The sequence below is a fragment of the Ruditapes philippinarum genome, unplaced genomic scaffold, assembly GCF_026571515.1.
Source record: "Ruditapes philippinarum isolate M1 unplaced genomic scaffold, ASM2657151v2 ctg68_1_1_1_1, whole genome shotgun sequence".
Lineage (NCBI taxonomy): Eukaryota > Metazoa > Mollusca > Bivalvia > Venerida > Veneridae > Ruditapes > Ruditapes philippinarum.
The window spans coordinates 66,179-89,099 of NW_026860464.1; the positions used below are offsets into that span (position 1 = coordinate 66,179).

At 31.1% G+C, this 22,921-nt stretch overlaps 2 protein-coding genes across 2 annotated transcripts in view; one reads left to right on the top strand and one right to left on the bottom strand.

The window, feature by feature from the left end:
• Positions 1-4,549: 4,549 nt before the first annotated feature.
• LOC132760167 (uncharacterized) overlaps positions 4,550-22,921 on the bottom strand; it is a 54,268-nt gene continuing 35,896 nt past the window's right edge. Inside the window, exons 2-10 of the mRNA XM_060752083.1 lie at positions 15,694-15,842; positions 15,345-15,483; positions 14,456-14,974; positions 13,932-14,074; positions 13,479-13,624; positions 6,520-6,694; positions 6,284-6,386; positions 5,175-5,264; positions 4,550-4,685 (exon numbers count right to left, since the gene is read on the bottom strand). Of these exons, the coding sequence (XP_060608066.1) occupies positions 4,657-4,685; positions 5,175-5,264; positions 6,284-6,386; positions 6,520-6,694; positions 13,479-13,624; positions 13,932-14,074; positions 14,456-14,974; positions 15,345-15,483; positions 15,694-15,842 (1,493 nt within the window). The 3' untranslated portion in view covers positions 4,550-4,656. The remainder of the gene's footprint in view (positions 4,686-5,174; positions 5,265-6,283; positions 6,387-6,519; positions 6,695-13,478; positions 13,625-13,931; positions 14,075-14,455; positions 14,975-15,344; positions 15,484-15,693; positions 15,843-22,921) is intronic.
• Positions 4,877-6,328, top strand: LOC132760174 (uncharacterized). Its single transcript, XM_060752090.1, has 4 exons — positions 4,877-5,035; positions 5,311-5,416; positions 5,607-5,722; positions 5,980-6,328. The coding sequence occupies exons 2-4, from the start codon at positions 5,344-5,346 to the stop codon at positions 6,178-6,180; spliced, it is 390 nt and encodes a 129-aa protein (XP_060608073.1). The 5' UTR covers positions 4,877-5,035; positions 5,311-5,343; the 3' UTR covers positions 6,181-6,328.

Sequence of the window (22,921 nt, forward strand, 5' to 3'; positions counted from 1 at the left end):
AAATTTAGAAACATATAATTTCTTTGAACAAAAAAGCAATCAATAGTTTAACAAACGTTAAAGTTAATCATCTGAAAAACAATATAGTGATAGTGAATATTAGTGATTGGAACAGCCTATTGACTTAATGAACACATAAAAATTATGGGCTTTCTAGGAATATTTTTTTCTTGAAAACTGAATAACTGTTTACTACATCATTGACAATGATTGTGCTGAAAATTACAAAATTCTCTGAAGAAGCGATTGTATGATACAGAGCCACAAGATATATCTTCTAATCTTATCGCATGCATGGACCATGCTTGTTTGACAAGTTTTTTGAAGTAAAATCCCGCTTATATCTGTTAGCAAGAAATTGTCATATTGTTATCATACATTCGTCCGCCACTTTAATTATAGGGATAGCATCCATTCGGTTATCAAGGGGTCTCTGGTTCCATCCTTGGAATTAGGATGGGGATCAGGCTAGGCATTTTAGCCAAAAATAAGACCCAACCTCAAACAAATTCCTTCAGAAAAGATATTTGCATATTTGTTATCTACTATATATGTGTTGCTACAGAAAAAAGTCTTCAAAAAAATTCGAAGTATAAAATGCTAAAAATGTCATGTTTTGAAATCATGTGTTTTCAATTAGAAAAACCTGTGAAATTAAATAACCCAGATATTCTACGCAAATATGATCATTAACAAAGTAACACATTAATACACAAACATGCTTTATTTAATCAAAATCACTTCAACCAATGTTGATTACATTCAAAAAGTCGCAACACTGCATAATCTATACATCATCATTTAGACTGGTATAAAACATTACCCCACCCACTAATGATAAAATATTTTTTTTTTACTTTTAGTCAGATTCCATTAAATATTCTTACAAGATAGCTCTACCAAGAATAAAGTTGTATGAATCTATCTAAATTCATATTATAATTCAAAATTGCAATACATTTTACACGAATAATTATTATTTATATACATTGTATTTGCATTTGTGTTCTGAAAATCAATCCTTCAAGTAAATATCTTACCAATGCTAAATTGCACTTACTTTACCATGGAAGTTTTGTAAAAAAATTTATTGTAAAATGACATTTTAAAATAAAATGAATCTTCTGAATGTTAAGACACTGAAAAAACACAATGTTATTTCATCATTTTTGTCACCGAGGCCCGACTATCCATATAGTCTGACAACGCTACACATGTATATATACATATTGCCCTGCCCTTGTTCAATTCTCAACTTTTCGGCCGGTGCTGTTGAAACCTTTAGCCTATACCCTTTTCACAGAGACACATTGTTTTGCATCTGTAAAATAAATGTTACAACATAATATGATAAATAAAAATTCGAACTATGCATTCTGCTTTTATAATAAAACAACTTCATGTCAAACTGAAACTGTAGGTACTATGAAAAGCAAGATAGCATTGTGCTTTTAGATTTATATTTTTATATTGAATTATCTACAAATAATTCATACATTAATGAGACACGTTTAGCCTCAGCAAAAACTTGCCCCAGCTTTCTTCTTCAGAAAATAGGTTTCATGTATATTGTTATAACAAATTTAAAGCGTGTAAATTTCCTATCGGCTGAAAGAAACGCTAAGTGTGAAAAATCATAATGTGCCATATAAGTAGGAAACACTGAACAAAACGGCACCTATACTGTCATACAGATAACTAAATTGGAAGTTTTGGTCGAGTGATTAAGGTCACTGACTTCAAAACACTTGCTTCTTACGGTGTTAACGATGTAGGATGTAGGTTCGAGTCCTGCCGGGGTTTTGGAATCTATTATCTGACATAGCTATCCCAAACTGACTTATAGAATATTGGTGGTTCTATGCGCTAAAAACAATACCTATGTCACACTTTTTCCTTCACCAGTAAAGCTTGAAAGTTATTATATGACCTGTAAAGTGTTGATGTGACATAAAAACAAACAAAACAAATCTCTGATCTTAGTAATTCCGAGAATGTAAGAAAACTGAATTCCCTTAAGAAAAGTTATATATGCAGTAGCACACAAAATTGAATCTGGTACACCAACTGTGTATTAAAGATATAGAGGGTTTTTCTTTGATTTACCTGTAAATTGCTTTTCAAAAATGCTGGATCTTTTCAAAAATAACTCATTTAACCTCTCCGAACTTGGATATATGGAAAATTCTTGCCACATTCAATTAACGTATTGATTTATGTTCGCCAAAATATAAAAGGCTGGACTCTCGCTAAATATTGTCTTCTGCAATCAACCATCCCATACTATGTTTAGCCCTTTCTCTGAAAATAAGATATATAAAGTCCATAAATCATTATCAAAAAGAGATTAAAAAGAAATAGTATTGAAATGATATAATATGATATAACAGGGAAAACGCCTGAGAAAATGTTGGTATGAGCAAACTCTTTTGTATGTGCATTAATTATAATCATGCTGTAAAACAATGATGTAAATTTGTGTTGATATATCAATTTCTGTTGTATTAACAAACCTGAAAGACACATTCAATTAGATATATCTACGTAAAAAGCCATTTTTTCTCTCGCATCCCATTACCCCTTGTGTAGAAGTCATGTGTCTATCCATCTTCTAACTAAATATACAACAATACAACAACTGTTCTATGATTGCTGACAACAACATGGAAAACATTACTATAAATATACATACAACTGCCACTGGTATCATGAGGGTAGATTATCAAGCTACACAAAGTTATAAAACAAAATCATTTTCAACAGATGAATGCAATATTTGTATATGATTATCAGTAACTCTTTTTAAATATTTTTGGAAATAATTTACGATCTACGATATTATTTTCAAAAAAGTATTCGGATAAACCATACATATCTAGCATTTCTTTAACATTTGATACCCATTTTTTTCCATTTATAACAATCAGATAAACTTAATTCATATGTCATCCGTAAAATTTAATTAAAATATTCTTACGTATCAATTTATATACAATGGGAACGACCGAGTTCGCCGTATATACGAACATTGCTTGTATTGGCTCTAACATTTAAAATTATTTCACAATATTTCAAGTGAATACGCTCAATTATCTTTTGATTTGCTATAACCCCATACTCTCAGATGCATATGATATGATTGAGCCTACAAAAAAATAAAATAATTGGCATAATAATTTGGGTTTTTAAATCCATGTCTTCTGTTAAGAAGTAAAAATAATGTATAAAGTTCCAGTAACAACTTCCTCATTAATAGGTAATAGTTTTAGCTTGATTACACCCTATTGGGTGTAATATAACATATAACATGCTTGAATATTATCATTTCGCTTAAAAATGCATTAAAATGTATTACAAAAAACGTTGTTTACATCAAGTTAACATATTATTTGTTTTAATTATGATTTCCACAATTCAAAAAACATGCCAACTCTTTGAAATAAGTCAAATTTAACATTTTAAAAATATCCCTAGATTTTCGTGATTTTGGTCACAACACGCTTCCGTAGAAAGAAAAAATTACATAACTTGTGCATACACATTTTTTTTAAATACTCAGTAAGATGTGTGGTTAATTCTGTGTCATTTTAGACAATTGTACAAAAGGAAGCAATGTAGAACAGTGAGTAAAAGATAAACTCTTTTTTAAGGATTACTTCATTCAAAATTGAGTTTAAAATCGCGAAATTATATGACACATTTTGTCATCTGCATAATCGATTGATTGGTGGTCAATTAAATCTATCTACTGACATATTTTCCCCTAATCTATACAGAAGAATATAAAAATGACTAAAATTACTCACCTTTGCACTTTGAATGCTGGAATTGAATTAACTTCAGATCTTTCAACGAAAATGTAAAAAGTGAGTCACCCAACTTTCAAAAAGAAAGTTTGGTGAATTTAAAAAAAAATTTAAATATGATTTTTTAAATAAATCTTTTTGACGATTTTTTGGATTTGCAAGGGGAAATTTTTTGAGGACTTTTTCTCAAAAAGTAGTAATTTTTTCTTTTATTTTAAACGGAAAACAGTTTTGAAGGAAAGTTTTCCCTTAATCGCTGGGGAAAAATTTTTCCCATGGGTATATATCTTTGAGCTATAAAAACCCCTTGGGCTAAAAAAGAACAAAAGAAAATGTCAAAAAGTTTTTAAAAAAACGACACGAAAGCCATATCCAATATACCCAACTATCCGCCCCAACACTTGAAACGTAATTGGAAACATAGACTCCGACATTTTTGCGCCCACACTTTAAAAAGTTGGAGGGGAAAATTAAATTTACTTTTAAAAAAGTCACCTGCATCTAAATAACTCTTATTTCTTCGTTTCGTAACTTGAAATTTCACTGGAGCCGTCCCGGAAGTGAATGAAAAAGACCGAACGAATTATTTTTTTCAAAATATTTGTTAATCATAATCAGCATCTGAAGCCGTCTAAAAATAGTAACAAACGTACAGTGTGTGTCCAAAATAATTTCCAAATTTTAAATTCATTATTTCTGAGGATACTTGTTACACATTTTTTCGCCAAATAGCAATTCGGTATCTTAAATATTGACTACAACTACACGTGAATTTCGTGCAGCTTATATACGAGGTGTCCATAATGGTAGGTTGTGAAATATGTTATACCTTCTTCCTTTGGTTACATCGTTAAGAATTATCGTCCTCACTACTGTCATCTGAAATATTTAATTCTTTGTATTTGCTTCATTTATTTTACATTATATAGAATTGCTTTTTCCTATAACAATAGCATTTTGATTCAAACAAACACAACAGTATTGTTTTGTTTTTTATGTAAATCATGTGTGTAGAGTATTAATTTACCTGTAAAAAAATACGTTTATCATTTACAAACTTTGTTTACAATTTTAAGGGAAAAACGTTCAACCCAGGAAAAAATAAGGTGGGGCAGGATTGTCGAGCCAAACACCATCATACCGGTAAAATAGTGACAACAAATTATCTGGAGGATGGCTGTGCAAGATCGAATACATTGAGCAAAAGGTTAAAAACAATTCAACAAAAGGTAAACAAAATTATTGTTAACAAGATTATTCTGTTTTCTTACTACATTTGTTGTATTACAATACATAATTAGAAGAGGCTTTAACAACATATATTATGCCTTAAAATTATAAAGAAAAATTATAACAAAAGTTTTATACCATCGGAAATGTAATTTGAATCTGCCTTTGAACTTTCTATAGAAGCAACCATTTCTTTATAAAATTGAAGCATTTCTTGTTTTGGCCGACCTAAAATGAATGTTTCTTTTAAACGATTATCTTTGTTTATTTTAAGATTAAACAATTGTCCAAATTAACAAACACTCAAATGCAGCTAACATACAAAACAGAGTCGGGACGGCAAGGGTGTTTGAGAACTGACAACTGGGAGGATAGTATTGGTAATTATAACTAATTATTCAAAAACTGATATTCAATGATGTTGATGAGGAGGAGGAGCATAAACATAAATATATTTTTAACATAGTATTTTTTATATTTCATAATTACATAATACTCATATTCAAATTAAAAATAAACATAATCTCAAAAGTAATATGATTAATATTTATAAAATTTCTTTCCCTTTAGACAACACAGATGTATCCAAGGATGTGAATACTCCTTCAACATCTCATGCAGATATTGATTTTTTGGTGTATCCTGACCCACCACAATCTAACACCAGCAAAGATGATGATGCTAGTGTAAGGACTTTTTGGTTTTTAATCAAATATTCTTGTATAATATATACATATTTTATAAGTTGTACATGTACATTTAGAAATTTAGTTCACAATGCAATTTTCTGTATAACCAAAACTATTTATAACATTTTATATAATTATGATTGGTTAAAAATAATTATTTATTATCTATTATAGTGATATGATGTCGATGTAAATTTTAAATATATATAAAATAATTGATGTGTGATAAACAGTTTTCATCAATATATTATCAGGCAGAAGAGGAGAATTGTAAAGTCTGTGGAAAAGAAAATATGAGAAAGGGGAAGAAAGACATCTGGGTAAACTGCGAGTTTGAATCGTGTACTTACTGGTGCCATTCCATTTGTACCGGGTTTGTTGTCAAAAAAGAAAGTGACTTAGATAAAGTGAAATTTTATTGTCCTCAACATATAAAATCATTTAAGAAAATTTAATATGTAAATGTTTAATGCATTAATAAATTATTATGAAATTCATTTTAATTACGTTTGTATTAAATGTGATTTATCTTTGAAACTCTTAACTTAAATTACTTACTTTTAACTTTAATCCACTTATTTTTAAAAACATATGCGTCTTCCATGTTGCCGTTTTCTTCAATTTCCTTGAGATCTCTCTCGATGATGTCATTCAACTGCTTCTTTAATATGAAATAATTTCATAGTTTATATCTCTATTATTTTTAAACATATCTGTGTTGCATAGGAATTCCATAATTTGAATTTCAATAATAGAAGGAAACAACAATTAAATATACTTTCTATTACACATACCTTTGTTTTACGTTCAATGGAATGAAATGTTGTTCTCTGCAACTCCGTGGTGAAAACTGGTGTAATTTGCGGATTTTCATGACAATTCAGGAAAGCTTCTATATTGACATTTATTTGATTTTCAAACAAATAAAGCTCGTGGTCCAAAATTTCGCCATTAACAGATGTATGTCGGCTAAAATTCACAGTAAATAAACTATTTATTATGTAATAAACTTAAACAAATTTGGTAATAAAAGTGTTATGTATGCAACATATTACATGTATATAGATTATATCTGACCAGTTGGTATTTCCAATATTGTCATTGTTCTATTTTTAGAACATAAACTACATGTATGTACTAGAACGTTCTTAACTGTTGTGGAAAACTCATGCATTATATTTAGATAGAAAGTTCTGGAATGATCTTTATTGTTGAAGTTGCTAGATTATGATTACTGTAGTAAATGGAAGACTATTCTAGAAACTTCTTAGTTAATATATATAAGGAGACATTTTTCATAACTCTTATCTTTAAGTCATCAGTTACCATTTTAGTCATCAGTGATCTTTTAAGTCATCAATATATTTGGAGTATTATTCAACTTGGAAATTAAGTGATTTATTGGAGCTTGGATTATTAATTATTCTTGTGGATTTTATTGTGGGAATTTATTCTAAAGTGTTCTTGGATTTAACTTGGATTTAACTGTGCTATTGAAAAAGGATCATTCCAGGATCAGACTAGACATTTGTAATTTTTATTTGGACTTCAGGTATTTGTAAAGATAATTTGTTATTTTATTTTTCTTTAATAATTTTTCTGTAATAAATTTGTTATTGTTACAAGTTTGTTGCTGGCTTTTCTTTCTCGTTACGCCTGGCTCGTAACAGAAATTGGGGGCTCGTCCGGGATTGAATATTTCTTTTTGGCTACATTATTGGAAATTATTACCATTTATTTTACATTTTATTATTACCGTATTTACTCATCTGAGTTGATATCATAGTTGTTCTATTAAGTGTACCTTTCATTTTGAAATTTTTGAAACACATCACTTTCTGAGTTTAAAACCAGCAGCAAGCAGTCATGTCTTTTAATTTAGAAAAGTTTGTAGCTGACCCTTCCCAGGAGGTATTAGATTTGGCTAAGAAAACTGATTTGCTCGATCTTGCAAAAAAGTATAATTTATTAGAAATTAAATCTTCAATGCGTAAACAAGAAATTAAAAATCTTCTGATTCATTATTTTGTGGATGAAGATATTTTTGGAGAAGATGCACTTTCTCAGATTGTTGAAAAGCACTCTGAAATTTCTGAAATAAAGATAAAAGAGCTTGAATTACAATTTAAATTTGAACTAGAAAAAATGCAGTTTGAAAAAGAAAGGGAAGAAAGACAGTTAGAAAAAGAAAGGGAAGAAAAAGAAAGGGAAGAAAGACAGTTAGAAAAAGAAAGGGAAGAAAAAGAAAGGGAAAGGCAGTTTGAAAAAGAAAGAGAAGAGAGAAAATTAGAAAAAGATAGAGAAGAGAGAGAATTTCAGTTAAGAATGAGAGAATTAGAAATCAAAGAGAGAACAAATCAGTTTGAACATAGAATAAATTCAAAATTTGATGTCACTAAAAATATTAGGCTTGTTCCACCTTTCCAAGAAAAAGAAGTTGATAAGTATTTTCTTCATTTTGAAAAGGTTGCTGAAAATTTAAAATGGCCAATAGAGCACTGGACATTACTTTTACAGAGCGTCTTAATTGGTAAAGCTCGTGAAATCTATACACAACTTACTGTCGAACAAAGCTCTAATTATGATAATGTAAAAGAATTAATTCTGAAAGGTTATGAGTTAGTACCAGAGGCCTACAGGCAAAAATTCAGAAATTCTAAGAAAGAAATTGGTCAAACCCATGTCGAATTTGCAAGAGAAAAAGAACAACTTTTTGATCGGTGGTGTCTATCTAAGAAAATTAATAAAAATCATGAAAAGCTCAGACAGCTCATGTTAGTTGAAGAGTTTAAACGTTGCATTCACTCTGATGTTAAATCTTTCTTAGATGAAAAACAGGTAGAAACTTTGGAAGAAACTGCCCGTCTAGCTAATGATTATTCTTTAACCCACAAAGTCTCATTTTTAAATAAAGGGAAGTCCACACCCTCACATTTTAATTCCAAGTTCAGTTCTGGTAATTTATCTGGCTCATCTAGTCAGTCAAATACTCCCAGACCAAAGTCATCTGATGAACATAAAGGTCATAATCCCTTATCTCGTCCTACATGCAATTATTGCAAGAAAACTGGACATCTTATTTCTGATTGCTTTACCTTAAAAAGGAGGCAACAGCAACGTGATGAGGCCAAACCCACAGGTCTTACCACTTCAAGGTCTGAACCTCAGTCTTGTATTGATAACAATGCAATTTTGAAGGTCAAAGAACCCAAGTCTGATTCTATAATGGAGATTTATGAACCATTCCTTTCGGAAGGTTCCGTGTCACTTATCGGTGATACTTGCCCACCTACTCCTATTAAGATTTTAAGAGACACAGGAGCTTCTCAATCTCTTATTTTAGCAGATACACTGCCTTTTTCTGAGAAGACTTCTTCTGGATCTAGTGTCCTTATTCAGGGTGTAGAATGTGGTTTTTCTAATGTCCCTCTCCATAATATTTATTTGTCCTCAGATTTGGTAACTGGGCCGGTGGCTGTAGGTATAAGATCTTTCTTACCCTTTAAAGGTGTTCATTTATTGCTAGGTAATGACTTAGCTGGAGATAAGGTAGTGGTTAATCCACTTGTAACTGACACTCCTTGTGTGGATCAGATACCTGACCCCATTGAGCAGGAAATTCCTGACCTTTACCCTTCATGTGCAGTTACTCGAGCTATGGCTAAGAAGGCCATTCAAGAAGATAATTATTGTTCAGATATTGACTTAGCTGATACTTTTATAGGTCAGTCTTTTGATAATGAAATAAATTTTTCTCACACTCCTACTCTGCCTGAAACTCAGACAGATTTTTCAATATCTGACTTTTCTACACCAAGATCTAAAGATCAAGGTCATGACACGCTGTCAAGGTCACAGCTTATCCAGGAACAACAAAATGATCCTGAGATTTCAGTCCTTTTTCAAAAGGCTTTTAGTGAAGATGAAGCTTTACAAGTCCCTGTTTGTTATTATGAAAAGAATGGGATTTTAATGAGAAAATGGCGACCGCCCGATGTCCCTGCTGAAGAGGAGTGGACTGTTAATCACCAAATTGTGGTCCCTAAATCATATCGCCAGGAAATATTAAGCTTGGCTCATGAAACACCCATGGCAGGTCATTTAGGTGTTAATAAAACCTACCATAAAATTCTCAGTCATTTTTATTGGCCTGGCCTTAAAGCAGATGTATCTAGGTACTGTAAATCTTGTCATACTTGTCAGATGGTTGGAAAACCTAATCAGACAATACCTAAAGCTCATTTACAGCCTATTCCTGTATTTGATGAACCTTTTAATAGAGTTATTATTGACTGTGTAGGTCCATTACCAAAAACTAAATCAGGTTCTCAGTACTTATTAACTATAATGTGTGCTTCTACGCGCTTCCCTGAAGCTATTCCTTTAAGGAATATTAAAGCCAAAACTATTGTCAAGGCTCTTGTGAAGTTTTTCACATTTGTTGGTTTACCTAAGTCAGTACAGTCTGATCAAGGGTCAAACTTTATGTCTGGTATTTTCCAGCAGGTCATGCACGAGTTAGGTATTACTCAATATAGGTCTTCAGCCTATCACCCTGAAAGTCAAGGTGCTTTAGAAAGATTTCACCAGACTCTGAAAAATATGATTAGGTCATATTGTTTTGACACTGAAAAAGACTGGGATGAAGGCATCCATTTATTGTTATTTGCTGTAAGAGAATCTGTTCAGGAATCTCTTGGCTTCAGCCCTTTTGAATTAGTATTTGGTCACACTGTCCGAGGACCCTTAAAACTTCTAAAAGAGAAATTCCTGTCTGAAGATAACATTTCTTTAAATTTGCTTCAGTATGTATCAGATTTTCGAAATAGGTTGACTAATGCATGTGAGTTAGCTAGACTTAATTTAAAATCAACACAAAGTAAAATGAAATCAAGGTATGATGAGAATGCTCAGGAAAGAAGTTTTAACCCTGGTGATAGAGTACTTGCTCTTTTACCTATAACTGGAAAACCATTACAGGCCAGATACTTTGGTCCTTATACTATTGAAAAGAAAGTCAGTGATCTTAATTATATTATTAATACTCCTGGGAGGCGAAAGCAAAAACAAATGTGTCACATAAATATGTTAAAAGAATATTTTGACAGAGATAGCAAAATTAGTAAACCTATATCTTTTGTAAACTCTGTTCCACAAAATCAATGTTCAATTGAATCTAATAGGTGTGAAAATTTTGAAAAGTCTGATCCTGGTTCAGCGAAGCTTGAAAACTCTGATATTCTGAAAAATCTGGATGAAAAACTTGCTCACTTAGAACCGTCGAAACGAGATGAACTGAAACAGCTTATTTATGAATATGAACACTTATTTCCTGATATTCCCACACGAACTGACAAAATACATCATGACGTCATTCTTGAAAACTCTGAACCAATAAAACAGCATCCATATAGAACAAATCCTGTAAAACAAAAGTACCTAAGACAAGAAGTTCAGTATTTATTGGATAATGACTTTATTGAACCAAGTCAAAGCAATTACAGCTCTCCATGTATTCTGGTACCGAAATCAAATGGAACATATAGAATGTGTACAGATTATCGTAAAGTGAACTCTGTAACAAAAACTGATTCATTTCCTATACCAAGAATTGATGACTGTATTGACAAAATTGGAAAAGCAAAGTATGTAACAAAGTTTGATCTTCTAAAAGGATTCTGGCAAGTTCCACTTACTGATAGAGCTAAAGAAATATCAGCCTTTGTAACACCAGACGGCTTATATCAATATAAAGTCATGCCATTTGGTATGAAAAACTCACCAGCAACTTTTCAGAGGCTTATAAACATGGTAATATCTGGTCTACACGGATGTGACGCATACATTGATGACGCAATCATCTACTCTGATGAATGGGAGGAACATCTCACAACTATAAGAGCATTCTTCGACCGACTTAGTGATGCTAAATTGACAGTTAATCTTGCAAAAAGTGAATTTTGTCATGCAATTTTAACATTTTTAGGACATGTAGTGGGACAGGGTAAAGTAAAACCAATAGAAGCTAAGGTCAAAGCTATCTCTGAATTTCCTGTGCCAACTTGTAAAAGACAACTGATGCGATTTCTTGGTATGGCAGGGTATTATCGTAAATTTTGTAATAATTTTTCGGTTATTGCAGAACCATTGACAAATTTGCTAAAGAAAAGAAACAAATTCATTTGGAATGACAAGTGTCAAATGGCATTTGACAGCCTTAAAGCCATACTTAAGAGTGCACCAGTTCTCTTGGCACCAGATTTTAATAAAAACTTTAAGTTAGCTGTAGATGCTAGTGACATAGGTGCTGGAAGTGTATTGATCCAAGAAGACAACAATGGTGTTGACCATCCTGTTTGTTACTTTTCTAAAAAGTTTAATGAACATCAGAAAAATTACTCTACTATAGAGAAAGAGTGCCTTGCTCTTATTCTTGCTATTCAGCATTTTGAAGTTTATCTAACTTCTTCAAAGTTGCCTGTTGTTGTCTTTAGTGATCACAATCCCCTCACTTTCTTGCATAAACTTAAAAACAAAAATCAAAGGTTGTTGAGGTGGAGCTTATTTTTGCAAGAATATAGTCTTGACATTAGACACATTAAAGGGAAAGATAATTTGATCCCTGATGCACTTTCACGTGTCTAAAACTGTTATTTGCAGTATTTTAAATTTAACATTTATATGATATGATTGATTTTTTTTTGTTGTTGTTTGCTATTGTTTGTAATAGCATTTATATGATATGATTGGTTATGTTTTTGTTGTTGTTTGCTATTGTTTGTAATACACATATATATGAATGTATAAAATTGTTTAACATTTCTCCTATGTTATTTGTAAGTTACATTGTTTGAATTTATGTAAAAGAAATATTCATTTCATTAATATTTCTTTTTCTTGAAGAGGGGAAGTGTTATGTATGCAACATATTACATGTATATAGATTATATCTGACCAGTTGGTATTTCCAATATTGTCATTGTTCTATTTTTAGAACATAAACTACATGTATGTACTAGAACGTTCTTAACTGTTGTGGAAAACTCATGCATTATATTTAGATAGAAAGTTCTGGAATGATCTTTATTGTTGAAGTTGCTAGATTATGATTACTGTAGTAAATGGAAGACTATTCTAGAAACTTCTTAGTTAATATATATAAGGAGACATTTTTCATAACTCTTATCTTTAAGTCATCAGTTACCTTTTTAGTCATCAGTGATCTTTTAAGTCATCAATATATTTGGAGTATTATTCAACTTGGAAATTAAGTGATTTATTGGAGCTTGGATTATTAATTATTCTTGTGGATTTTATTGTGGGAATTTATTCTAAAGTGTTCTTGGATTTAACTTGGATTTAACTGTGCTATTGAAAAAGGATCATTCCAGGATCAGACTAGACATTTGTAATTTTTATTTGGACTTCAGGTATTTGTAAAGATAATTTGTTATTTTATTTTTCTTTAATAATTTTTCTGTAATAAATTTGTTATTGCTACAAGTTTGTTGCTGGCTTTTCTTTCTCGTTACGCCTGGCTCGTAACAAAAGTATATTATCAAGTAGTGATTAATTTTCACAGGAAATCAGGAAACATAATGTATATTAACAAAATTCTTAATATTATTTTGATTTAAATAACATACAATACCTGAATTTGTTTTACATAAGTCCATGAAAATATTCATCCATTTTATTTGGCTAGAAATTTATCGGTGACAGCCGTAAGAAATGAAGCAATGCTTTCAAATACCTTGATAACGTCTGTTTGTTGTTAAGATATCCTATTTTCCTCAGTCTCATCCGGTATTTCTCTATTTCATTTGATATATCTCTTTTATAAACATATGACGATCTGTCCTCGGTTATTGTACACTGTTGTAAAGTATTTTCACGAATCTAAAACATCATTTTATAATATAATTCATTCTTTTTTTATTAAAATGAAGGATAAATGACAATAACTTTTGGAGTATGAATTACAAAGAAATAAAGAAATTAAGTCCAAAATATTTATTATAATGCATGTAAATGTAGTACGGTGATTTAAATTGTTGGAATCGAATATTTCAATTGCGCAGACAAACACTTATGAACAGTCAATTTAATTTTTTCTTGAACAAAACGTGTTTTTAGAAAGAGGTGATCACTGTATATATGGCAGGTCTGCAAAGGGTTTACTTTATTTTTATGCTTATAAACAAACCTTATCAAGTATATGTGCAGTTCGACACACCTGTCGCCAATGTTTTTCAAGCGGTATCCCCGGGGGCAACCATCTTTGGATTTTCTTATTAATCGCTTCAAGAATGAAATCTCCACCTTCTCCTTTTGAAGGGTGTCCACTGACTGAACATAAATATATTTTTTAAATAATGATAAATAATGTTTTCATTCTCATAACTTTAAATAATAAACATATAGTGTTGTATTAAATACAGATACTTTTCTGTAAACAAAATTATAACGATTTTTGGTAACTATTGATAATGCATTTAAATCAATATTGAAATAGCAATAAAAAAATAATATTAAAAAAATATATATATCATATATCATATATGACTCTTATGGTGTACCATTAGGGCAATCGCAACTAACACATTCGCGCGCGAACACAAAAAAATTCAATTAAAGAACGAAAACATGGAAAACAATTGGACAGCGTACTGCATATTTTATTATTTATGTGTCTGTCGCAGTAGCCCTAAGGGAACACAGTAGATTTACCAGTAAAAGATTGGGTTTTCTGTAAGAAATGCTTCACTTCTGGAGGTGCTAGGATGTATGTTTTAATATCTTTCATAATAAGCTGCTGATAATTTTTCATTCTGCCAGAAAAAAATAGTTTAAAAAATTTAGCTTTAGCTGCAGATATATATCCGAAATTGTTTCTCCTAACACCGGCTCTATATAGAAATATTGGAAAAATAAAGTTTATTATTGCGTCACACATAAATCTATAATTTTTGTCTTTTGAAGATTTTATATAATCAAAAAAAGTGGCTATGTTAGGTGTTATTGAATTCTGCACACTATTTATGATAAAAGTTGTCATGATCTCCTGCAAAGCACTTTCAAACATTATTTCCAAAAGCATGTATGATTTGTGGTGATCAGTACACGATTGTGCCGCAACTTGTGCCCTTGGTGACTTGAAACCACATTCCTTACTTAAGTCCTGTAGAATGGGCTCCCACAGTAACTTAAAAGCAGCTTTTACCACATTCATCTCTATGTGCCCGTGTCCTTCAGATAAAAAATACCAATTTTAGAATACATGTTGCAATCATATTTTTTTTTATTTTCATATCGACATTTCTTACAATTTTCTAGCCTTGAGTAATTCACTGAATCCAAACACTGCATTGCAAATTTAAAATATTTTGATGCTATAATGATATTTTTATTAACATCTTTTTCAGTTGTGATTAGCGGTGATTTATTAATTTAATATTTGAAAATTTTTTAAAGTCACTTAAACATTTTGCAAAAAAATCATCAAATAAAATCAGAAACAGCCTGACTGATATATTGATATATTCATTCATTATCATGTAAGAATATACAAAACAATTAAAAATTATTTATATATGACAAAAATTGAATATAATATTACCGGGAATAAGTAAGATATTTTGCATATCTTTATTTTTTTCAATTAGTCTCGATCCTAGCGTATAGGGAAGGCCGTCGCATCCCATAATACACCATGTTTTTAAGTTATCTTCTGTCACTCCGCTAGTTTTTCGTATTTCCTTAAATTAAAGTGTTGAAAATTAGTTTTCAGCATTGTTATGAATGAACTTTATTTATAAGTTTTAAGAGATATAAGCATAAATAATCATTTTATAGCGTAGAAATTAATGTTGTATATAATAAAATTTTAATTGCATATTTTCACCCATTGGTTACACTAATAATAAAAAACAACGTTTAATTTTATTTTTTTTTAACATGTAACTTACTTTGATAACTCTTTTAACTGATTCATACGAACATGGATTATCCATCAAAATTTCACCAATTGAAATATCCGGCTCAGGTTCCAGGTGTTGATTTGGTACCCAATCGTAAGGTACTTTACTTTGGTCATTAAGAGAACAGACAGGTTCTCCTATTAAAAAAAATGAAAGATTTATCTAAAACAAAATGATATTTAACCTTAAAGCATAGATATTAAAATTCTGATCATCCTTTAAATTAATTTTTTAATAAATTTTCTCTTATAAGGTTTTATGAGCCCATGTCAAAGGCTCTCAGATTATATCACCTCATTCGATAGGTGAGAATATTTATATAACCTTACAACCTTTTCATTTTCTTTCGAATGCACACTTACACTTCTCACATGGAAAACATATTATTTCAATTTCAGATAATCGTGTATATAACCATTTTAACGATTTAGGACATTGATATTGAAAACAGCCGTTGATACAATATCATATAATGAAATAGGTTTAAATGTTTTCCAATATACTTTTCATATTTTGATGTATGACAATAATATTTTTTAAAGTCAGAATTGACCAATGAAGCGATACTTTACAACAGTGCATTATTATTATTATATTACAGAAGCAACCATTTATAATTAAATTTAAAGACCCATTACGTGTAATGAACGATTTAACTTCATTTTTTAAGATTTTTTCTTCAGGTATCCTCTTACATATTTCATATTACCGAGGTATAATGTGCCTTTAATATATGTAGCAATTACTTTTTATGAAAGGTATTATTACAATTAGTTGCAATGGGAAGTTATCAAATTAAATTTTATAGATGATATAAACAAATACGTTACCTTCTATCAATCTGCTAATTCTGTCCTTGAAAATGCCATTTATAAAAGTTGATTCCTCTATAATCTTTTCGATTTTTGATTGGAGGAATACATTTCGAATTTTTGTGCTTAATATCTCACGAATAGGAATGTTGGGGTCGCAGTTATACAGCCAGTTGCTGGGAGAGTACAAATTATTGTATTGCAGCTGTGATTGAAATGTTATATTGCTTGTGGTGGTTACAACACTTGCTTTGCTTTTGTAGTTATAATTAACTCTCCAGTTTCGTGCTAAAATTTGATTATTATCAAAAAAGACAATTGAATCTTTTTTCAACATTTCATTTTCACGAGACAAGGGTGTTGTGGCTATTCGTTTTAGCCATGATTGTAATGACCTGTAGCTCCCAGCAGGCTTGTGAGTATTATTAAACGAAACAACAGTTTTACTGTGGCTTATATAATAGGCCACTAAGTTATTTGCAAAAGCAAACGGCGTGACTGATTTCTGATTTCTCGCTTTATACACACTTTCAACGCCACTGGCTATACATACTACTTTCTTTCTATCAGTATAAGTGGATTTGGAGCAATTTAATAAGAATGATGTTAATATACAATTACGGTTTTTCAACCAGGCTTCCAAATTTAAAGATGTTAGGAATTCTGGGTTTATATAACTTTCACTAACGTTTACACTATCTTCATAAATAGAATCGGATACAAACTGCCGATTGCACCAACAATATCCTTTAGCTCTTCTTCACTAAAACCACCTTCACTTATTTGTTTAATGACATCAGATGCCTCACATGTATTTCGAATGCGTTTAACACCCCTATTATCATTTTCGACCCATTTTACACATTTTTCACAAACAAAGTTACAATATTTACTGATAAGTTCTTTCTGTCTTAAAATGTGAATGGTATCCTTTTTTATTTTTTTATTGCTTAGTTTAAAGATGGGCCCCGACTCACCATCATCACAAATGACATCATGTTCTCTGCATCCGCATGAAGGCATCTTAACAGTTGAAAAATGAATACACTGTATACAAAAATAACATTCCCTCCTTATAACCTTGTATTGACCTGTATATAGTAAATCACGGACTTCAACTTTGACCTCTACATTAAAACAATGATTGAGTTAAAACGAATTTTTTTCATTCAGTGGCCGAAAAACACCAAAAAAGTAAACAAACGGATATTTGAAAGAATTGAAGGAATAGAATATTTTTGGGCCACCCTTTACCATTTGTTACTATTTTTAGACAGCTTCAGATGCTGACGAAATGACAACATTTGCGTGTTCGTTCGTGTATTTTCATTACTTCCGGTACATTTGCAGTGTTGGAAAAAGTACGAAACGAAGAAATAAGAGTTATTTAGATGCAGGTGACTATTTAATAAGATAAATTTACATATTCTCCCAACATTATATGTGTGGGCGCAGCATGTCAGAGGCTGCTTGTGTTTACCAATGTCACGTTTCGAAGTGTTAGGGAACATGGAGTAGTTTAGGTATACTTCGGATATGCGCTTTCGGATAGTCGTTTTTTTCAAAGGACATTTGACACTTTCTTTTGTTCTTTTTATAGCCCGAACGGGCTATTATAGCTCAAACGAGCTATATAGCTCGATCGGCAATATTCCCCAGCCTGTTAATTTCTATTATGACTGGCCTACTGGGCAAAGTGACAATTGATCAAGGACGGTTAGTCCTATGGCCATTTGACCATCACTGCATATTATGAAATCGGAAGGATAAGTCGTCCGTCACCTGTTGAGTAAGCTGTTAATAAACGAAGAAATTTAACTTTATTAAGCATGACCTCCTTGGCCGAAAAGCTCAAACCAGCGAAAAACAGATAAAAAACAAACAAATGGTTCCATACACATATGAGGATGTATTTTTTGTGTGGCTACAATATGTTTGGCCATCAAAATTGGATTGACTGGATCTCTTGTGATATCAATATATTGATTCTCGAAGCCTTAAAACCAGATGTAAGATAAAACAGCTGATGCATCCACCAAGTGCATCGGATCTATGTCATACAATTCATTTACTATGCCTAGATGACCCTTACATATAGATATATCGAAAGTGAAAATCGTTATTGTTATATTGATAAATAATGTCAAAGAAAGTCTAAGGTGTAATATAATATTGATAATATATATATTATATACGACGAGCATTGACATGTGTTTTTGAAAACAACGAAGGTCCATTAATATCTGAAACTATTAATATGGTGATATACGCATTTAATACGTGATTAATATGTCAACATTGTGTTTTTGAAGAGCTTTTAAACTCCCTAGATCTAGCTTAACATGAAAATAGCATTGTTTTTCATCACATGACTCATTTATTGAGTGTATCGGTTTTATACATGTTTATATACAGAGTGACAATTTAAGCTTTGTTTTTGCTCTGTAAAATTATATAATTATACATGTAGATAACAAAAGAATAATGCATACTAGTGTTTGCCATGATTTGCCCTTACAACGTTTTGTATATGATTATGTGCTGACATAAGCACTGTTCGTTATCTTGTATTATGTTATAATCGTCAGAGCATCATGGGCTAAAGCTTTATTTGATTTTAATAGTTGTCTGTCATGAACTTCTCTGATATTTGACTTTAAGTCGTTAACAAATCAACACTGCAAATGGCAATGATAGGAGTATCATAGGCATGATCTGATAGCAACGAGAGACCTTCGATAGGTCCCAATGGCTCTTGTTATGACATGAATCATTATTATTTTAGGAGATTCTCTGTTTGAAAGACTTTAAAATACAAAAATAAATTATATATTGTTTTGTTTCTACTGCTGAATAACATATTTTTGTTACTTTCTCTTATAAGTTTACTATTTATATTTTAAATATCATCTTTGATGCTTATGTCAGCGGAAGTGCTTTAAAAATAAAAACCATCCCTTTTGACTCTTAAAGATATATTTTGTGATAATGATAAGCACATTAGTCAATTTCTTGTTTTGTTTGTCTTAATGTAAGCAGATTCTGTCATGCGGATCCTTATCTATCCTTATGCGTTTCAAAACAACAACATATCTTAATAAGCACCTATATAGTTTTATTATCGGAAGATTAATGCTTCCGAGGGATCACTTTGTTTCCAGAATTTTGTACTTCACAACAGCAGGTGTCAAGTGCCGTGTGGCAGCCGTAAAAAGTTGCCCCGTACTTCACTTCAGTGTTGTTATATTTTCTGGTCCTTCGGGATCATTGATGCCAACACTATAAAGTGTTAAGAATTGAGTACCGCTCAAGCCGGTGCTAGGGGGCGTGAGGGATGTTGCACTTATACATTATCCCTCATGTACAGACTCAATCAAACCGAGACTGCAATTCTTATGTTATTTTGTTGTGATTAATGCTTCCGAGGGATCACTTTGTTTCCAGAATTTTTTTTTTTTTGTTTGACTTGTGTCATTCGCTATAGGAAACATAGCAGACTTTATCTTTTTGTCTTTTATCTTTTTGTCTTTTGACGTCTTATCTGTGATACGCAGGCTTCACTTCATAACCTCTGATCCCCTTTCAAAATTCTATTTTATTTAGTTCCGCCCATTGTTTTCTCGTTTAGGGCGTAAGCTTTTTGTTACTTGGGGACCATACGCCGCTTTTCATGGAATGGCACGGAAGTGTCACATTGAAGGTTCCATGATAACCGCCGTATGAACACATCTGCGGATGTTTCAAAATTCTAAATTTTACTATTTCACGTTTAAATGTTGAATTCTGCTTAAGCCGGTGCTAGGGGGCGTGGACGGTAACTTGCACTTTCCAGTACCGTCCATGAACAGGCTCAATCAAACCGAGCCTGCAACATTTTCAATTTTGCCGTGTTGGGCCTTCTTTAGGGATTCTGTATTTTTCTATTATATTGCTTTAAATCATATGATGAACATATGTGCAATTCCGTATTATTGATGATATTACATGTATTTGGCGCTGTGGCCCTTCATATGTTACAGATAAACGGAATAATTTCAATGAATATGGCCTAAACCTTTAACACGTACGTATTTAGTTTGTTACACAATGCTTTATTCATGTAAAATTGTTTTTGTATCGGCATCACGGCAAATGTGTTCTTTTGGTTTATTTGGTTTAATTTTAGTCAAATATATATTCACACTATATTACAATAAAACGCAAAACTGATTGAGTAGAAAGCTAGAAGCTTTTGTAGAAACTCTCTCCTTGAAATGAAACAATAGTCATTAATGATGACATTCGTATGTAAACAAAATATTGTATGATTGTAATTGTAAGGGTTCAGTTTTTACCACAGTACAAAAGTTATCAAGTTATGAAACTAAAGAAATTAAGAGAGAGAGAGAGGGGGTGAGAGCTTTAGGTTGCTTACGGTATTGGATTGTGTGGGCCTATAAGAATCTCCTTGTCTGTTCTATATAATAGTGAATATAATCAAAGACCAATTTGTTGATTTGTGAGTTGTTACTTTCAACATATAAAACAAGAGAAAGTGTAGGGGTTGCATTTTCAATTGATAATGTCAATTTGCAGTGTCCTTTGTGTTTCAAATAGTAAACATCTGAAAAAGAAGTGATATGTAGTTCGATTTCACCACATATGCAAAGGGGACTATTTATGATGTTTTTGAGAATAAGTGCTCTTTTAATTGATGCATTTCGCTCTTCAAGAGATAGATAAACTTACATAAAATATATGTTTCTTTTAAGTGATATTATATTAAATGCTAAATGCTATTTATAATTCTGACAACGATTCTTTGGTAATTTATGTACAAGGGAATCATTTAGATTTATCTTTTCATATGAAAGACATATTTATAGATTTAACTAAGTGTAATATTAGGAGTGTTTGCTTTTAATTTATAGCTAACTGTCGATGGTTTATAATTTATAACTTATTATCACACGTTTATAATTTAGACCTCTTCGCACCTGTTACCTTAAAAAAGAAGACAAAAACGACCTTCGACCGACAGAAATGTTAAATTTGATGTTGGTAGGTAACTATGACTGGTTGTGTCTATGAAAAAAGATTTTTTTATGTGTAATCTTTTTCAAGTGAGTCCTTTTTCCTAGTTTATACAAATATAAAATAAAATCTTTATAAAATCTTTATCAATGCAGTGACATATAGAATTGTGGTCAAAGCATAAGTCATAAATGATTATTTACTTCCAATACCGAACGAGACTATAGGAGCCGATACTTTTATTTCAATACGGACATGTTCGGATTCAACACACTTGTTTGTGATTGGGAATAACATGAAATATCCGATTCATTTTTGCAAAATTATGATAGAAAAAAACAAAGAACAAGATTAGATTTTGATACTGTTACTATAACATATTGTGAAATTTAACGTCTTTTAGCAACATTAAAATCCATACTAACGAAATAAATAAAATGTAATTTTAAAATGATTGTTTAGAAAAGCTTTATTTTGAATTTGCTTCATTCTTAATTCAGTATGAAAAAGGATAACTGAATTTAAAAAAAGAATGGAATATAATATAATAATAATATTATTTGAATTGTACGTCATAACTTGCTTAGCATTAAGACGTTAATTCCACTACCTTCCAACGATTGTATACAACTATATGCTTACACTTAGCAATTTTCTGGCTCTTATCTTTCCTGACGGTAACAAAGCGTGACAACATGTGTATTGAATGTTCAAAGTAATCAAATAATACCAACATGACTGCGTTTGTATAACTAAAAATGTACGAAAATGAAATATTGTATTGAATAAATGTTTTGAAAACACGTTGAGTATATGACTGGCTAAATGATATATTTAGTTTGCTGATGGAAGTAAACTTAAAGCGGAATGAATATGGTTGGCATTCAAACGATTTGTGTTGTTTGAGTAAGTAAGAAAAGTTTAGACATAGACCGAGGTATCCGTCATTGCATCATTACAAGCAAGAGAGGGCACTTTATACGAAATATTGGCGTTCAATAAGCTTTCTGGATAGATACCTAACCGAAATAATAAATATCTCTGCAAGATCAAATAAAAAAAAAATGATATGGACTTAAGGTAGAAATAAAATGCAATATGTATAATTTCATGACTTTGATGCCCTAGTATCATTCAAAATTATTTTTTTTCTTGAACGATTACAGATAGTCCATTTCGTTTTGTATGTTCTCAACATTTGATCTTTCAAAATTACATTTTATTAACATTTGGCAACTGTTTCCTCGTGCACACACATTTTTTAATTTGGGGACTATACGCCGCTTGCTAATTATGCTAATTCATAGACATGTTGAAATATAGAATTCTACTAACTTAAGGCAAACGTAAGGGGACGTGATCGGTAGCTAGCAATAAACACTAACGTGAAC